The following is a 19,487-nucleotide window of genomic DNA, read 5'->3' as shown; positions in this document are numbered from 1 at the left end:
GGGCCAGAGGTGTGGTGTCTCCTGTTGCAGTGTAAGGTGCATGGGAAAGCTCAGGAAACCGTAGCTGCGCTCCCAATGGAGGACAGCCTCCACTACGATTCGGTTAAAGCTGCAATTTTACGTGCTTATGAGCTGGTCCTTGCAGCGTACAGACAGAAATTTAGAAATCATAAAAACCGTTCCTGCCAGAAATACGCGGTTTTTTCAGACTTCACGCCGTTTTTTACGCCGTAATGCGCAAAAAGAACGCCGCTTTTTACGCGTAATGAAGTCCTCTGAGAACGCGCGTAAAAAACGCCGTTTCGTTTTATTTTTTCTGGTCAATGCTTTTAGGTCATTGTTGATTTCCACTGGTTACTCCATGGAGAATGAAGTGAAGAAGTTGTACAGCGCTTAGTGCTCTGGACTTTGAAGCAGGGATCGTTTTAGCTTGCAGGTAGGAATCCTGTGAGTGGCATTGTTTACTTGAACCCTTTGCGGGGTTTTTTGGTCGTTTCTTGTTTGTTTCTTTTCCTCCGTCATGCACCACGCTGCTATATTGTGATGTATTTGTTTGGATATAAACCCACTGACTTTGCAGCCCTGTGTCAGTTAACAAGATGGCAGAAACCTGTGTGCACTCCTCTAAGTCTCACTCCCCTTCCATGCATTGTTAGAATATATAGACATTTTGGCTACACACACACACCCCCGCACGCGCGCACACACACATACGTATATGTGTGTGTGTGCGTGTGCCTTTGTGTGTGTGTGTGTGTGTGTGTGTAGCCAAAATATATGTCTATATATTCTAACAATGCATGGAGGGGGAGTTTAAGACAGAAATGAGGAGTGCACACAGGTTTCTGCCACCTTGTTTCCTAACACCGGGCTGCAAAGTCAGTGGGTTTATATCCAAACAAATACATCATAAGAGAGCAGCGTGGTGCATGACAGAGTAAAAGAAACAAACAAGAAACAACCAAAAATCCCCGCGAAGGGTTCAAGTGACCAGTGCCACTCCCGGAATTCGTACCTGCAAGCTAAAATGATCCCTGCTTTAAAGTCCAGAGCCTTAAGCGCTGTACAACATCTTCACCTCACCATGGAGTAACCAGTGGAAAACCACTTTGAAGCGCCGTTTTTTACGCACATGTTGTGATGCGCACAAACGCGCGTATTTTACGCGCGTTCTGGGAGGACTTCATGACGGCGTAAAAAGCGGCGTGGGCTGATCCAGCGCTACCGAAGTGTTTCTCAAACGTCCCGGGGTGGATACTGTGTGGACTCCGTAGTGTCGGTATGCATTTTGAAGTGTGGAGTCTCTTCTCAGCTATGTGCCTGTGCTCGCTGCTCCTGATCTTTCTCGCCTTTTCGGGTTGGGAGTGGATGCCAGTGCTGCGGGTGCAGGTGCTGTGTTGTTGCAAGAGGATGTGGAGGGGGTCGACCACCACGTGGGTTGCTTTTCCCGAGCGTTCCAAGCTAGATATTCCCCCGTGGGAAAAGAAACCCTTGCTTTGTTGTTGGCACTTCAACACTTTGAGGTGTACGTCTAGCCCGTTGCAGTCTTCACCTACCACAACCCGACCAGCGGCAGCGGCAAAGAAGAAACGCAGCTTCTGGTCTCACCTGAACTGCTTTAAGGCTGGACAGACAGAGGAAGACAAGGTAGAGATGAAGGAAAGGAAAAAGAAAGAAAAACAAGAGAAACCGAGGGAAAGACAGAGGAGAAGATCGAGTCTTTCAACGGCTGCGTCGGTGAGAAGAAGAGTGATGGTGACAATATCAACATACAACATACAATTGTGATTTTTTTTTTGTTGAAAAAAATGAAAAAAAAAAAAAAAGAAGAAATGAGAAATCAATCATTTTGAAAAAGGTATGTGTCTGTGAATGAAGCCGTACAGTATAAAAAGAACTGTAAGATATTATGATGGTTATAAAGAAGAAGCGCTGGTGTGTCATCAAATATGGTTTTTTGAGTGACTCTAGATTTCAACAAGACAAAAGTCCTGTTTGGACAGGATTAACTTGACCTAATATGTCCTCCCAAATGGTAAATAACAGGAGCTGCTTCTGTACTGCTCAGTGGTGTAATGTACAGAAGAATATTTACTCAAGTTTGAGGTACTTGTACTTAACTTGGCTGAAACATTCCACAGGTAGACAGGTTCACTGGTCACAGTTATTCTATATACCCATATGTATATTGATTCATGTATGATTAAATAATATCAACATAATTGATATTGTAACTACACCAAGATTTCTGGCTTTGTAGATTTTTTTTCCAAAATGAGCTCTGACATTTCATCTTTTTTAATATTTACCAGTGTATACCAGTCAAAAGGGTCTCCTTAATGGCTCACCATTCAATGAGTGCCCTCATTTCCTCAGATGGTCTTTAATTTAAGGTCAAATTTGCCATTGATTTTCATAAAACTCTCAATTTTACAAGGTTCATTTCTCCCTTCAAAAATTCTCAGAGTTGATGAAATAACATGAAAAAAGGGCCTTTTTTTTTTTTTTTTGCCTCTTTCTCTGCTGTTTTCCACTCTTCACTCAAATGCTGAAATGAATGCTGGGACATTTGTCCAGCTGACACAGCCCTCTGCAATGGGCATGTCCATGTGATTCTGAAATGGTCCACTCTGCATAATGAGCACTTTTAATGTTGATACTGTAAATCAGGTTTTGAAAGCAGGATTTTTACACTGTGGGATTTGTACCTTTGAGGAAGTAAAAGATATCAGTACTTCACTGAATGCTTCATCGTCAGAGATCGGAAGTTCAGAAGAAGAAGAAGAAGAAGAAGATGCTGGTGCTGTGGCTGTACCGACCGACTTGTGGCTGTACTGTACTGAATGGTAGCAACCCATATTCATAAAGACTGACATGCAATCACAACATACCATATCATTGTCCACACCTCGTATATTTGTTAGAGGCCAGTGCAAAGCAAAATTAGTCTCTGTTTTACCTGATGGGGTACATTGAACAGCTCCTGTTGAGAGGGTTGGTGAGGAGGCTGCTGCTGCTCCTCACCAAAAAAAAAAAAAAAAATCACTGACAAAAAGGCACTTTTGGGCATCAAGCCAGTGGTATTTTAAGGGACTTTCAGGAACAGTCAGCACTAATTTTAAACGATTTTGTCATTTCCTCATGTTGTGTTGTTCTTTGGTGTCGATACTTCTACACATATTGTGCTTCAATCATTTTCTGCATTGATATTTGTTCACCTTTTTAATAAACACATGATATTTCTGGTGCATTTGGAGACACATAACTTAATGCCCCCCTGCTGGATAACTACATTACAAGCTTTACAAGCTTAAATGGTCATGATGTACATGTTGGAAATAAGCCAAGAAATAAAGGCTAGATCATGAGCTGTCATTCAGTTTAATGCCATGTAACTTAGAAATTACAGTAAAGCTTGTTTTGTTCGACATAGGCTTGGGCTGTACTTGTACGTTGACCCTGTAATGTGAGCTCCATAAAAAAACGATAAATTTTTTTCAAGTTCTAAACAATGACCATCACTGATAGTAGTAGTAGAAGTGTGAGTGTCCCGGGTCCCTCAAATTTCGCGAGGAAGTAACCTGGGATCCGACCTTGGATCTGACCCAGGACTTTCCCGGGTCCGCCGCAGGACCAGACTCGGGATCCAACCCTGGATTCGACACACTAATAATAACAAGCCGGGCCGGGATCCGACCCGGGACACACTCACTAATACTACTAATACTAATACTAATAATAATAATAACCAGGGCCGGGATCTGACCCGGGACATAATCCATCCATCCATTTTCTATACCGCGTATCCCTTTCGGGGTTGCGGGGGGTGCTGGAACCTATCCCAGCCGTCAACATGCGAGGGGCGGGGTACACCCTGGACCGGTCGCCAGTCGATCGCAGGGCACAAACACACAACCATTCACACCCACACCTAGGGGCACCAGTTAACCTAATGAGCATGTTTTTGGTCTGTGGGAGGAAGCTGGAGTGCCCGGAGAGAACCCACGCATGCACGGGAAGAACATGCAAACTTCACACAGAAAGGCCCGACCCGGGAATCGAACCGGCAACCTTGTTGCTGTGAGGCACGCGCACTGTGCAGCGTACAGCGTGCAGCCCCAAGCACGTTCCAGTTTACATTATTACATATATATATTTCTTTATCTCTTCACAATGTATTTCTCGTGATTTATGTGGAGAGACTTGCTGTGGTTGCAATAACATTTTTAATTTTGAGATCACGAGATCATTATCTCATTTTCTCTGGAAGACAAAAGCTTTTCTTAAAATAGCAAGATAAAGATAAAAATCAAATAAGATATTCTTTTCATCTCAGTACATGCAGATGTTGTGATCATGGCTAATACAGCAGATGAAGTCATATCCTGACAGGCAATGCTTACACCTCTGGCATGCAATAATGCAGAGAGAAAACACAGGCACAGAATGCAGTAATGTGAGTTTTTTCAACACATTACAACTTTTACTGCTTCAGTAATTATGTGCTTTAGTTGCTTTTGGCTCAATTCAACCTGAAGTGGAATAAAAAGCCCCAAAAAAACATACGTTGGTGGAAAGTTTTGAGGAACAATTTTCATATAAAACGATTTATTTGTATAAAACAATAAGAGAAACACGCATCATCAGATATTGCTGGTACATGATACTGTTTACACACATGGTGGTTATGGTACCACTGTTTAAATCACAAGGTGAGGCAAAAATACAGCTGAGGTAACGAGCTAATATTTCAGCAATGACACAGGAGAAGACTGAATCACTGTATTGCCTCCATCACAGGATATAACAGAGTCAAAATGTCGCGCAGCCGAGCGGTCATAGCACAGGACAAGAACTCTGAAAGTGCAAAACAGTCCAGCAGATGTGAGTATATGCATAAAGGAAAAGAAAATATACTCCCATCATCAGCTAAGGCACTTCACAGGGCTGCGATTCATCCATTCAAATAAAAATAAAAGCTACACTACACACTTTGTTGTCCTGATAAAAGAACATTCAGTTTCAAATCATTCTTGCGGTTTGTAAACATGTGTTGGAGCCTCATGAAGGCCTTGACCACATATATATGGATGTGTTGCAAAACAAACCTTTTTCTCTGTGTTTGCGCCTCTCGTTCACTCACAATGTTTGAGCATCGCCTTAATTTGCACATACCCATAACGTTCAGAATGTTCTTTTTTTAAATGGCGGGGGTAATGCATACATTTTAAAAAATATGCGTATACATGTGGTCAAAGCCTTAGTCAGTATATGTAGCTTAAAGTGAGTCCTTGTCTGTTCTACCTCCTGGTATCTCATCGCTGTGTAACATCGTGAGCTGTTTGGTGCATCACTACAGCTCTGTAGTTCTAGAACAGAAATGCAAGAGTTAAAAAAAATTCATTGCATTTAGAAGTGGTGCAGTTTGTGTGTATAATAATACTGATATTTCATGGTGACAGCATTAAAGGAAAACCCGCAGCGGCACGTTTGTTTCGTGTGGTGAAAGCTTTGAGCCTCGAGCATGTAGGACAATGGACGGAGTGAGACACTGCAGTGTTGATATAGTCAACCTAAAACTTACTGTACTCATAAAACTGGAAGACACACACACAAGAATCCCAACTCAAGGTCAACACACTAGCTTCTTCCAGAGCTTTCAACCATACATGTGCTGCAGCTCACGTCTTAGGCCAGCACGGAGTAGAAGTCCTACGAGTCGACAGAAACTTAACGTGACACCCGAGCAAATTTCTGTCTGCTGATGAAGACCATGTGATGCTGCTGAAAGAAAAAGCCAGTGAGTGAACACTGAGATGGGATTGTTTCGTTGTTCTTCGTGCTTCATCCACCACAGGGTTGGTGTTGTTTGGTATGAAGCTTCAAAGTGAGGCAATGATTTGAAAAAAAGACACTCTGAGATGGGATAGAGGACAGTAAGCAGGGGTGAAGACTAGACAACAGTGGTTTCCCCTTTCTTTGTCCAACAGCCTCGTCGGGCCCAGATGTCTTTTGTCTAACTGGTTCCTCCACATTATTCATTACAAAGGTCCATACCTTGTTTTGTGTCTTAATTCTATCACTGGATTACAAGGTGTTGGTCGCCATTTAAAGGAACATCTCATCTCTACCTCCATGCATTTTCCTCTACTGTCAGAAGTCAAGTTCCATCTCCTCCATTGCCAAGTTGGCCTCTGTGTCTTTAACAATCTCGTTGATTGGTTTCAAACGCTTGGTCACCAGCTTGAGGTTGGTTTCGTGGAGGATCACCTGGGTCAAGTATTTCTCCCGTTTGATCTGTTCTCTGACGGCGTACGGGACGTCTGGGATCACGTAGGACAGGATGAACTTGGTAAGGTAAACGATGTGCTGCGGGGAGAGGAAGGAGATGCCTCCGTGAGTGCGTTTTAATAATTCATGTTTTCATAATCGTTTCCTGTTATGTTCATACTCACCTCGACGACAATGATGAAAGCCATTTTGGCAGCGATCACATGCCAGTAGTAGACATTGAACTGATACTGCCTGGGATGCCCTGGAGGATACCGAAAATCTCGATACCTAAAGAGGAACATTTTTTAATAACTTCCTCCAGAACACAAACTTGCCACACAACTGTCATCAGATTTTATGTCCACATGTGATAAAGCTGTATTTAGTCCACAAGTTCCCATCACACCATTATTTCTGGTCATTTCTGCAATTTACATCAATAAAATTGAGCAACATTGTGTGAAAACTAGAAGCTGCTCTGCTCAAATGCAACACATGACTGTGAAACTCGAGCTTTGTTGCTCCCATTATGTTATACACACATTTCACAAGATGACAAGACCAGATGTCTGGGAAAGAGTTTCATAATCAAAATGCAACGTTCTGTCTTCCTACCTGCAGGTGGTGATGTTGGAAAATGTGCCCAGAGGCTTGCTACTTTCAGAGAAGTCGCTAGTGTTGAATACAGACAGCGAGCTGTTGATGTAGCCCTGCATGGTGTTATTAGAGTGATCTCCATACGGGTACACAGAGAAAGACCAGTAGTAGACCAACCGTGGAATCATGTCTGATGTGAAAGCAATGATCATGGCCTGTTGAGACACCAGGACGTCAAGTCAGTGTCACGATAAAGAGGTGAAGTTGGTGATTATTGTATTTCAAGAGACTGCGTTAGGTTGAGAAGCTGGCAAAGAAACACTTTCAACAGAAGCTCTTGTATGATATTGCAGTAGAACTCAGTGTAAACGGTCACTCACATTTGTTGCCACAGCCAAGATAGCGATGCCTTGAAGAATAGGTTGCCAGGCACCAATATCCTGGGCCTTCTCTGGCACGACGCGGCGAAACTGAGTGGTGATTTTCCAAGCATCAACCCGAATCTCAAACAGGTTGTTAACCAGAGCCAGGACCGGAGCCAGAGGGAAGGAGGCCACAAACAGGGTCACAAAGCCAAACTGGATGACTGTATAACAAGACAGGCGCTGTTTAGAGTACCCAGGATTCAGTTGCTTCAGGTGTATATACATTTATATTGATTACTTATTGTGTGTAAACTCCCTCATGAGTTCTCAGTTACTTACTAGCTAGTTTCAAACTAGCACTCTAAATCGAGTTGTGTGATTAAAACTAAGACAAATCTCTGGTGTTGCTTGAACAGCTATCAACAATGTAAAAAGGCAGCATGACATGTTAGACTGTTAACTTCTGGAATTTCCAGTACTGCACACTACAAGTCTTTTGTTTAAACAGCTGAAGGAATAGTTAATGTGCTTCAGTGATGAATTCATTATTCTTGTTTTATCTGCCTTCTTGCTTAGAGTTAGATGAAAAGACTGATACCACCATCAGAATAGAGCCAGCAGCCGGTTAGCTTAGCTTAGCATTCAGATCAGAAACCCTGCTAGCTGGTCACCCCATAGTTGATGAAATGATAAGGTTTGGTTTAATTACACTGAATAATTGAAGTGATATATGTGCACCCACACCAATCATAAGTCATAACATTGCTATGTTTGGTGAATTATGAAAGCCAGAAATAGTGCACGATGACAAGCCAACTGGGAGCCAAAAGAGCCACAATTCCCTAGTGACTGCAGAAGACATTTTTTCCTCTCACCCATCTCAAGATATTCATGGAAGAGTCCGAGTTTGGAAACAGGCTGAAGCCGGTAGTCCTGTTCCCAGCGAGGAATCACCTTCTCTGAGGTCACATTGGTGCAGTAGCGGAAAATCAAATTCTTCACCCACCTGCGGAGGGTTGGAAGAGATCAAATGCAGAAACAGTAAAACAATGGAGAATCGATGCATGATTAGCTATCGGCTTCTGCTTTGACGCCTGATGTAAGCAGCAAATTGACCGGAGACACGTTGCATCCATAAGCGGCCATTGTATGACTTGTTTTTTATGTTTGACAAAAAAAACGTTCTTAGATTCTGACTTCTTACGGTAGCAAAACTTCTTGGATGTTGTTCCAGATGGCTTTTCCACCCATGATGATCGAGAGCTGAGTCGTCAACTCGATCAGACAACCACCAGGGTCACACTGTGGGACGACAAGACACACAGTAAGAGTCAAAATTGAGAAACGATGAAGTTCTTCGTGGAGCAGCTCAGTGGACAAACTGTACCTCCTCGTTCCGGTACTTCCCCAGGAGATAAACAGGCTCTCCAGGAAAGCCAACCGCCTTCCCTTTGGCGAAGGCGATGTAGAAACAGGAGGAGTAATAGTTGACGAACTGAAAGAGGAACATCTTCAGAGTCAAGCTGTTCTCGTACTCTGTCTTGGTCCGCGGGAGCTCTGTTATTGTGCGACAGATAAGACAGGATTCAGGCTTAAACCACATGCAAAGTCAGCACTGGGCAGAAGCATAATTCAAACTCACCGAAGTCGGTGATCCAGATGGCGACTCGCTCATAGAGAATATTGAGGATCATGATTACAACAAAGCTGATAAGGGAGGCCGTGACAGACGTGGCCATCTGAGGCGTCACGTACTCCTTTAAAGGTTCCAGCTCTTTCAGGTCCTGAGCTCTGAGTTTAGCTGAGAAGGTAAAGAACGCAGCCAGGCGGTAGACAGTGATGGCCACAATGGACGCCAGGATCAACAGAATCTAAAGGACAACAATACAACTGACAAGATTAATTCTGTTTTCAAACTGAAAAAAAAAAGATAATGTTTAGTTTTTCACTAAAATTACTAACAAATGACATGTTTATTCGCAGAGTATTCATCGGAAATTGTTAGTGAATTACACATCAGGAAACAATAACATGTAAGCACGGAAAAACAAATTTAAGAAATTATGGCATTTAATTACGTTACCCAGAATAAGACTGTCCCAATTCCTATCGACACCCGAACACATCGTCCACAGGCTGTATAGGGCACTTTTTCTTTTATCTAAATCACAAATGAAAAATACTGGACGTCAACAAAAACATGGCATGACGTAAAACTCCAACATTTTTAAAAGCCATCTAAAGCTTTCTCCTGCCTCGTTTTAAATGAAGACTAAACCAGTTTTATGACTATGGAATACAAGATTAGCTGGAAAAAAACGGTCTGTGTGTGGGTTTACCCCTGTGACAGGGTTTTTCCTCTCATAGATACACTTGGCCTCATATTCTGGACGAGGCGGCTCTTCCTGCTCCAGAAACTCCACAGTGTCCCACTCGTACTCCAGCTCCGCCTGGTAGCGCTTCCAAAACTCCAGGAACAAAGTTACTACAGCCAGGAAATGAACAGGAGCAGGAAAAAAACAAGCGGGGCAGGAATAAGAAAGAAGGAAATGGCATTGTTTGTGCCTTCCCCCATATACACATATGTACTGTAAATCATTTCAAATAGCAAGCTTGGGTCTGACTTACCCCAGATTGACATGAAAACTGCAAACACCAGCGTTCCAAAGTTATCAAATATACAAAGTTTCTACAAAGATGAGACAAAAGAGAAACATGGGGGTCAAAACTGTCCCAGTTGTATCCTGCTTACATGCAAATCAGTTCTAAAAAGGACTGTCGTTGTGCCCCTGAGGAGAGCAGCGGCCGTAAACATTTAAATATGGAAATTCTGTAACTGCATTATTTTCTGGTGCAGTAAAAACTGTCTTTAACACAACGGCAGGAGCTGAAATCTAAAAATGATCCGCAGAAATTAAGAGAACATATTTAACAGCGACCACTTAGGCCTCAAGTGACAAGTATGGAATAACGTAAAATGCTAAAAGCTACATAAGTTGAGAAAACCCCAAAGCCTGAACTGATTCAGTAGCGTCTGCTTTACATGTGTCTGCATATATCTGCTAACATTAGATAACACTCCTCATCCAAATCAGGCTGTAGCAGCAAAAACCTTGAGGGTGCTGAAATGAGCTGGGGTGTGTTTGACTGCTGATGATTTCAGCTTTCCATAAACATGAGACAAAATGTGTTATTTCATTTTAAAAAGTTACACAGTCTCGCTTCAAATGTTCAGAACTACAGGTGTTTCTCAAATGTGTTAGGATAATTAACAACTTACATCACCCTCTACTCCTATGATGCATGCTACTTTTAGAATGAAAATAAAAGACTTAGAAATCACATGATGACAATATATTAAATATCAAGAAACCCTTTGCTTTAGAGGATGTATTACTAGCTGATAGATAATTTTGGACATTTGCTACTAATGGGAGGATAAAGTAGAAACTCAATAAAGTAAAACTCACTTTTGAAGCCTCGCAGGTGCTGTTCAGCCTCCAGAAACTGCATTCCCTGTCACACTGTGGACACATCACTATTCTCCCGCCGATTTCAGGGTCACACACCTCTTTGCTGCAGTATTTTAAACACAGAACAAGGATTATTAGACAGGGGAATCTACAAAATGGAGCCAAGATAAATAGTAGACGGCAGTAATTCAGGGAGTGTACCTCCAGGTGCTGGTTTCTTGAGTCTTGTATCCATAAATGAAACAACCCAGGCCCACAACAGCAGCCAGAGCGAGCATGATTGTGTAGAAACCCAACCAAGCAAAGTAAATGCCAATCTTCTCCCCATAATACTTCCTGTGGGGAAAAAAATGTGTCTTTACTTAAACTCAAAGAAACACATGTCCAGATTTTGGTCTCGCTTCAGCACACAGGAAGTGTTACTGCAGTCCAACACAGGATCAAAAACTTTTCAGTTTAAGCTTGTGTTCACCTTATGAGGTCGAGTGGTTGCATCTTGTAGAAGCTTTTGGGATGAGCCCATTCCTCATAGAGCAGAAATCTCTCATTGGGGCAGCCCTCTTCCTCGGACTTGACATTGAACCTGCACTGAAATAGTCAACATGGAAAATCAAATTTTCACAGGAGTTCATTGAAAGACTGAACATATCCTTTCACGTGCTGATTCAAAATAAAACACTCATGCATAAGAGGGAAGAGTTTAAATGACATCGCGTACGTCGTGGAGGGGATAGGCAGCTTTGTACACTCCACCATCCAGCAGTTTGGTGATGCCAAACTTCTTTACATTGCCTCGTATTTCATACGGGGCACGACTCAGGATGTAATAAGCCTGGAAGAAGAAGAAGAGGTCTAATGTTTACAACCCCACAGAACTCCTTAGATTAAACTCATCCTTCAAAATAAAACTGAAATGTGAAAAGAAGATGTGGGCCGCAACGACTTGAGACAACTTTACCATCCTGCTCCTCATGGACGGAGTGAAGAAGGCGTCTTTGTCTCTGACGTAGAAGTAGTCCAGACGGTCTTTCTCAAAGGGGGCAGTGAAGAACTCGGTCTCCTTGGTGATCAGGTCCTCGCTGGGGTAGAAGTACTTGGTGATGAAGGAGAAAAAGCGCCACGGGGAGGGCCGGGAGGACAGGTCGTTGGGCTGGATGGGGAGCTTGATGTGTAGGACCTCGGCGTAGGTGCACAGCACGTCCCAAGGCATGTGGACTTTCAAAAACAGCAGTTTGTCATCGACTACCTGCCGCACAGAGACGGATTGAGTTTAAATAAATGGTAATGTAAGAGAAACCGTCAAAGAGTGCAGTCCGCTTACAGATTTTGTAGCCTCCAGCTCCATTCCCATCTTCATCAGGCTGGCCTCAAAATACTCTCGTCGCCTCTATTGAGAAAAACAGAAAAAGAGTTCAATGAGCTTCTGTGTTTTGTGTTAAGATGACCTTTAATTATGTTCATTTAAAACACGCTCTGGAATTGGAAGCTCACTTATATTTGGACATGTTCCACTTCCATAACATAGACAATATTGACACTACACATAGTGGCAAAGAAAGACAACACTGCGAACAAGTCAGAGCAGGTTCTTGCTGGTGGTATGTCACCAAATATGGCAATACAGTGCACTGAATGCTGGCTGCACGGCATTTCCACAAGCCAAGAAACACACGACCAAACTCTGAATTAGCACGGAGAAGTATGAAACAGTCAAATAATCGAGAAAGCAGCTCAGCAAAATGCCCAGGAACAAAGAAAAGAATTCTGAAATACTCTCGTCTGACTGCTTTTGAACTTCTCGATGAGCGATTTGATCATTCATCCAAGTCAAGCTCGATGCACATCATGGCACCCTCATTCTGAAGAATACCTCTGAGGGCCATTCTTAGCCAATCGTGATTTCATGACACACACAGAGAATATAATAGGTGCCCGGGAAGAAAAATGGCAAACATAATCAAATATTTGAACGTCAATTTAGCACCATCTCAAGCTAACAGTTTAGCTAACAGTATCTAAAGTGAATCACGCCCTTCCAGCAGTCAGAGTCAGAGCGGAAAAAGGTTTTGCAACTTGTGTTTGATCCATGTTGGCTCTGGAAAAACAAAGTTAAGGGAGTGCCTGGTAGAGACTGTTGCACCTCTCATCTTGACTGGCCTTAGTTTGCTTTGGGATGATTTAAAAATGAGGAATTGCATCAGACCCGGTGGATCTGTGATGAGGAGTCTCATGAGCTCTGACCTGCTACAGCAGTAACAACCAGTAAAGCTCCTACACATGTCCTTCTGTGAATCGCTACCATTACTTCCACTCACTGCTTCAGGAAAACGACATATGAATCATCCTTTAACATGTAACAATGATGCAATTTTAGCCTCCTCAGGGCAGAGCCTCCATTTCAAAATCACTTGGGGGTTATGATTGCAACAAAGCAGGTGACAATCTGTGAAGCTACATGCATCATATTGCACATCCCTCACTATGAACCTATTGTGAAAGACAACAGTAGTAAACAACACACCTCAGCGTTCTGAATTTGTACACATATGTGTTGAACTTCATCAACATTTCAATGTTGATGAAGTTCAAGATTAGTTAAGGACACTCGTGACTGATCTGATCTGACTTCTCTTGACATAAATGGAGAAGCAACGCTCTTCATTTCCACAACTTGCCTCAGGGGATTCAATCGGCAGCTGCTCTCGAACGACTCACAGATAAACATTGAATGAATGGGAAGTACAGTAGAGAGCAATTCTGAAAAACAATGTATGCTCAGCTGTTCCCTTTCCTGGATAATTAAAGGTTAAAGCGTTATTGCGCACACTGTGCTGAACGTCCTCCCCCTTTACAAATATACTAAAGTGTGACTCCTGTTTTGTTTGAGTGATGGCTTTGAGCGCTACAATTCATTTGTTTTGCATCCTATTCATGTTGTTGATTAAAAACTGCCATTTCCATGAGTGAAAATAGTATGTTATTCATTAAGACAAGTGACTGGCTACCAAATCTTACTTTAAAAACCCCAAATTTAAAAACTCTTTATTTAATAATCTAAGCCATTCTCTGCACTATCTAATGAAAGCCAAAACATGCAACATAAAGCTGCTTACTTTTGTGAGTAGATTACTTTACTTTCACATGAGCACCATTTGCAAAAAAAAAAATGAGGGACCTACTTTGCGCCGCTGGAACGTGTGCCTCTTCTCAAACTCCTTCTTATCCTCATCCTCATAGACCAAAACGAAGTCGATCTTCCTCACGCCGTCATTGAAGAACAAGGAGTCCGGTTTGTCATTAAACTCCGCCTGAGGGCAAAAACAAGGCTCGTCAGACAGCTCGGCGGCCTGATACTCGTACACCTCTTCCTCCATAATGTCATACATGATGCACGGACAGGGGAAGGGCTGTGTGCGAATGGTCTGTGCAGACACAATGTGAAAAGCAGACCTGGGCAAACCTTTTTAACAAGTGAAATAAGCCATGCAGGAGAAGTGGGAAGAGTCAACAAACATTATGACACCCGCCCTTCATCTCTCTCTTGCCACACGATCAGGCTGGTAGCACCACTAGGTACTAATACAGCTCTTGCAAATATCTGTAACTATTTGCATGATTCCAGTGACTTCAATATATCCCTTCTGTTATCTATATAATTGTGCCACAATTTACAAACAATAATCATTAAAAAAAAAAACAGATAATATTTGAAAGATACAAATAAAGTGTCTGATGTGCTGCTACAGTTACTGACAACAACATTATTGTGCTTACTCACCAGACGTGCTTTGGTTACTGTTGCTCCTTCTTTAATACTGTGATATGTTGGTAAGAACTCCTCCGGATAAACTGTCAAAAACAGAGCAAACACATAAAAGTGAATCCAGACATGATAATCTGTAAAAATGGACAGACACATCAGGCTGCTCCATCATCAGATTTCAACAGTTTGGATCATACATTAGTTTCTAAACATTAAACATTTTCACCACTGATGATCGATCGTACCCGGCAAACTAATATAATACTGTGGAAAAACACAAATCAGCTGGAATGAAAGGGAGTATGTGACACACCGAGGTCACCTGAGATCTGTCTGGCAGCACATATGAACCACTAACTCACCTGGGGCTATAAATCAGAAACAAGTTGTGGATGTACTGTAAAGATGAAAAATAATGTAGTAGATTGTAAAAGGTTATTATTGAAGCTAAAAATGTTCTATAATATGCTTGCTGTACATTTGTATTACAAGTATAGAAATGATAGAAATGTACTGCAACTAGGCTATGATATTGCTAATATTGCTCTTTGTCTTTACGGAATCCTTCAACTTCAAGAGCACCTGACATTGAACTGGAGTCCACCACGTTTTTTACCTGCGAGCACTCAGTAATTCCCTCCTTTGTATAATATTGCTAACTTCTTTTCTTAGTAATGATATGGTCAGCTTAAACTCTTTACCGTAATTGCTATTTTCTGAGAGGGACATTATGAAAGCATGTAGTGCTTCTCTGAATCACCTGTGTGGGACGGATCTTTTACGGTTACATCATCATACATCCGCTTCAGCTGCTATTTACCTGCGGCTCAGCAGAAGCTGTGCTTGTTGCACAGACAGAGCAGCACAGACCAAAGGGAAGCAACGTCAGTCTGCCTAACACTTGAATTGTAAATTTTAATTCGTCCAGTACTTTGTTTTATGACCAGCTACCTGCAAAACCGATGACATTCCCATCATCTTCTGCTGTGCTTTGTGGAATTTAGCAAGTGTTAGCATGCTATCACACTAATCGTAGATGGTGAACATGGTAAACAATATATCTGCTAAACATTAGCATTGACACTGAGTACATTACTACCCCGAGTCCCAACTCTGTTTGGAATTGAAGTTGTAGGATGTTGACGTTAGTATTTAGCTCAAAGCCCTGCAGGGCTAAGTAGCATGGCTGCAGACTCTGTCTCGTTTTACACTCACAACTGGGAACGGACCAGGACAATATTCATGTTCAACCACTGTGGCGCTCACTGAAGCAGCACTGCTGCTCATTGCCAAAGGCCAGTGACCCTCCAGGAAAAGCCTGTTTCCCAAAACGTCACACTGGTGCTGCTGCTTTTTGTTTATTTTTTCAACAGCTTCCACTCGACTATGCACTCACCACAACCTTTAATTACTCTCTGGAAAAAGAAAAGATATAGGTCACCACCTGCTGCAGTGTTTTTCCTACTATTCTTTCAGGAATCTGCACGCAGTATTCACACCACGGACCACATCAAAACGAAGCAAAATCAATATTATCACCCCACTGTACTGCACTGTTATAAGCCTCATAATTGTATTACAAAACAGATGACACCACATCCAGTATGGAAAGTCCTGCAATCCTTCCACATAAAGCAGAGCACTTTGAGCAAGCTAACAGAAGACAGATGTTGTTTTCCAAACACAGACCATAGTGACATCCTGGGAAACCCAACTCATCAAATGAGACTTTCCTTTGACAAAGTCCTCCACCAGCCTGACACTCTGAATGCCAACAAAGCTTGTTATACGACAAAGTCTGCAGGGAACAGCTTATCTTTAATGACTGCACCTTAGGCTATTGTTAATTTACAGACTTAATTATACCTTCCAACAATCTGGCTTTTTAATGCCTGACTCCTCTCACATATCAAAAAGATTTAACAAAGAAAGATAGATACAGGAATATTAATATCAGCTGGTTAACTGTTAACACTTTTTTTCACTGATATATTGTACGCCTAAATCCTCATAATAAACTGTTTCATCAGTGTCATATCACTGAGGTAATGGTCGGAGGGGAAAAGGAAAAAAAAAAGATTTCCTCTTTCTGTGTGTTTTGGTTGTCTGCTGTGGACTGGAGGTCATTCTGTTGCACCCAGATGTCTATTTTCTGCAGTCCCCACTTTGGTGTGTAAAATTAATTAAAATGTGCTCCATCTACTGAGTCATCAAACCTACAGTGAGTCAGTGAGTATGATTCTTTCGAAAAGCACGCTGAAGCTATGCCCATAACAATCTGTTTTCTTGCCACAACCCACCCGCCCAGCGCTCACTTCCTCTCTAGGGAACATCCTCCATAACAACGCACAAAATAATGAAAACAGACCAAACAAACAGGAAAAAAAAGCATCATTCTTTAACAGAAACGTGTGAATCTTGTGCAGCAAAAAAGTACATGATACACATTTTATGACACCGAAAAGAGCTGACATTTAAACACTTAACTCTTTAAGCTTAATGCCAGCCATTGCTCTTGCTGTCTGACAGGAAACTTTTGTCAGCATCAGCCCCACAGATCTTGCATCAGTACGAGTAATTAGTGCCTATAATTGTTTGCTTAATAAGATCAGCGATTATCTATTTTCATGGAACCATGCTTGCAGCAGTGGAAATCTTATTCTCTCCCACTGACCTACAGTACCCCTGCAACAACACCACAGAAAATGTAATACATGTTAAAAATCAGACCTCCTATATCACCATAATGTCCATTTTGCACTTCCTTCCGCTGTCATCCCAGCATCACAGGCTACAATAAAGTGTGAGCATTAATAATTCATTACAAGTCAAGATAGGCCCCATTAAAGAGAGTGTACTTCGGCATGGCCTTTGTGATCTAGTGTGAAAAGCACTGATCATTTCCATATGGTCAGGGCTTTTTAAAATACTGTATCACTGGCAACTGTTCAAGTTCACCCAAAGGACCATTTGTCTCTCAACGAGCTGTGAGTATAAAAAATGCCTGCAGCACCAGACGGTATGTCACTGTGGACAAGAGAAAACACAAAGCAGCTTACAGATTGAGAAACGTTTCCTGTGAAATACAAGCGCGTGGGCTGACAGCCGTACAGACAGGGCAACATACTTCACTGCAGCTTTTATTGTTCCACTCTAAAGTTCAGCTGCAGTTTCAGTTGGTGGTGTCAGGAATGTAAGAAATGCAAGAGACAAAAGAGTGCGGCGAGATGCCATCACTTCTGGTCTCCAAAGTTGCAGCCATACAAGGAGCCACACCACACATGTAAGAAATAAACAGGTATTCCAGCTGGATCTCTTTTGATCTGGTGACGGTCCAATATCTGCTTCCTGCTGACACTTGTATTGGTGAGCTCGTGCCCTACTAAAAATGTGTGGGCCACACCTCCACTGGTGGTGAACAGAAAGCTTGCTTCACATGCCATGTGCGTGACCTGAATGTTAAACAGACTGCTGTACAAAGGCCGTAACATTTTGATCATTTACTAAAGAACAATATTGTGTTTGTGGTCAATAGGGAAGTCATGAACCACCGATTTCAAGACTGAAGATCTCCTACTTAAGTGAGTTGCAATGATTAATCGATTAGTGGTTAACTATTAAATTCATTTGCGACTAAGACATTTGAGGCTCTGGGACACACTGATCGATGTTTTTCACCATTTTAGAAACCAATCCGCTAATCGATTAATGGAGAAAACAATCGACAGATTAATCAACAATGACAACAATTGTTAGATGCAGCCCCATCCTCAATGTAACAGCAACTACATCCAAAATACACACAGTGAAGTGGAAAGTATGGCATTTTCATACTTTAAGCTGCAGAAAGTACAAGTATCTTTAACGTGCACTTAGACGCAACAAGAGCACGTGCAAGTGATTATGTTGCAGTACTTTTCAGCATCTTTACAAGGTTGTTTTTTTTTTTTAAAAAAAAAAAAGAAGAAGAAAAAAACAAACAAACAAAACAGCCAACACCCATGACAGCATCACTGCTCAACCTGCGTACAGAAAGAAGAGTAGTGATGAAGGGCCGAACTTTCCCAGATGTGATCACGTCCTATCTGATGTATTACAACTCTCGGCTGCACAGTATCCCAGACAGCGGGATTCACATCCAGACAACGTCCATGAAGCCACACCAAGACAATACATCTTTAAGATCTACATTGTTCTCTCACCAACTTCCTCGTCGATCATGCCCAGTGCAATATCACCCTCCATCTCCTCTGACTCAGTCATGGAGTCCATCTCGCAGATGTCGTTGCTGCTCATGGTCCTTGTCGGGGGTTTCAATCACAACACATGAAGAACTTCACTAACTAACCGACAGCCGACCGTATGTCACAGCAGCCTTAAAGCGCAGCCCCGTCCTCCGTACATTTTTACTCTGTTTCTCAACACTTACTCAACCGCGTAAAGTTTGAGACAAGCTGTGACTTGAGACAGTGAAAATCGAACGGGTGGGGTCGGAGGCGGAGGAGAAGGAGGGCGTCGATGTTGTTCAGCCATGTTTGACAGGTCTAGTTACGCCCATTTCACGTGCCTCAAAAGTCGATGGTGACGCTGGCTAATTACAACTCTGGGACCCAAAGCTATGTAGAAAAAAAGGTGCATTACTTAAACATTGTTTCGTGTGTTGAAAATGGCGAGGCATTCTCCTCAAAAGCACACACTTCTATTCATTTTTTTCCAGATGTTTGGCTACAGTTAGCATCAACACCGGCAACCATAACTCCGTTAACGAGCCCTGAACTTGGTTCGTTGTCCCGCTAATTCATTCAAATGACTGCAACGATATCCTGTGGCGGGTTGTCACTTAAAAGACATTTTAAAGACGCATATGTGTCTGCTGTCTGTCTGTAATGATAGCATGTTTACCTGAAGCCAGGCCAATGTTTATTACCAATATTTCCAGACTTCTCCGGCCATAGCTATCCTCACCAGAAGAGAACCGAGTGAAGCAACGGTTCATTTTAAGAGTTTCTTTCACCT

The 19,487-nt window shown here is 42.2% G+C and overlaps 1 protein-coding gene across 1 annotated transcript; it reads right to left on the bottom strand.

Moving 5' to 3' along the window:
* Positions 1-4,582: 4,582 nt before the first annotated feature.
* On the bottom strand, positions 4,583-18,908 carry ano6 (anoctamin 6). The gene is made up of 20 exons (XM_070992234.1): positions 18,674-18,908; positions 14,487-14,557; positions 13,888-14,016; positions 12,030-12,095; positions 11,667-11,954; positions 11,427-11,540; positions 11,181-11,296; positions 10,910-11,044; positions 10,706-10,811; positions 9,864-9,924; positions 9,575-9,720; positions 9,319-9,396; positions 8,878-9,106; positions 8,623-8,792; positions 8,440-8,537; positions 8,111-8,241; positions 7,251-7,456; positions 6,889-7,085; positions 6,456-6,561; positions 4,583-6,369 (listed from the first exon to the last, which is right to left on the bottom strand). Exons 1-20 carry the CDS (start codon positions 18,765-18,767, stop codon positions 6,154-6,156), a joined length of 2,757 nt encoding a protein of 918 aa, XP_070848335.1. The 5' UTR covers positions 18,768-18,908; the 3' UTR covers positions 4,583-6,153.
* Between the last annotated feature and the right edge of the window lie 579 nt (positions 18,909-19,487).

The sequence above is a fragment of the Chaetodon trifascialis genome, chromosome 22, assembly GCF_039877785.1.
Source record: "Chaetodon trifascialis isolate fChaTrf1 chromosome 22, fChaTrf1.hap1, whole genome shotgun sequence".
NCBI lineage: Eukaryota > Metazoa > Chordata > Actinopteri > Chaetodontiformes > Chaetodontidae > Chaetodon > Chaetodon trifascialis.
The sequence above is the reverse complement of the archived record's forward strand: the minus strand, read 5'-3'. Positions and strand labels throughout refer to the sequence as shown.

What these genes read in the sequence shown, in the direction of transcription:
- ano6 (XM_070992234.1), bottom strand. Translation starts at nt 18,767, where the DNA reads ATGAGCAGCAACGACATCTGCGAGATGGACTCCATGACTGAGTCAGAG. An exon ending in CAGTAACCAAAGCACGTCTG is followed by an intron (nt 14,017 to 14,486) that starts GTGAGTAAGCAC and finishes TTTTGCCCTCAG; the next exon opens with GCGGAGTTTAATGACAAACC. An exon ending in GCACCTGCGAGGCTTCAAAA is followed by an intron (nt 9,925 to 10,705) that starts GTGAGTTTTACT and finishes TCATCTTTGTAG; the next exon opens with AAACTTTGTATATTTGATAA.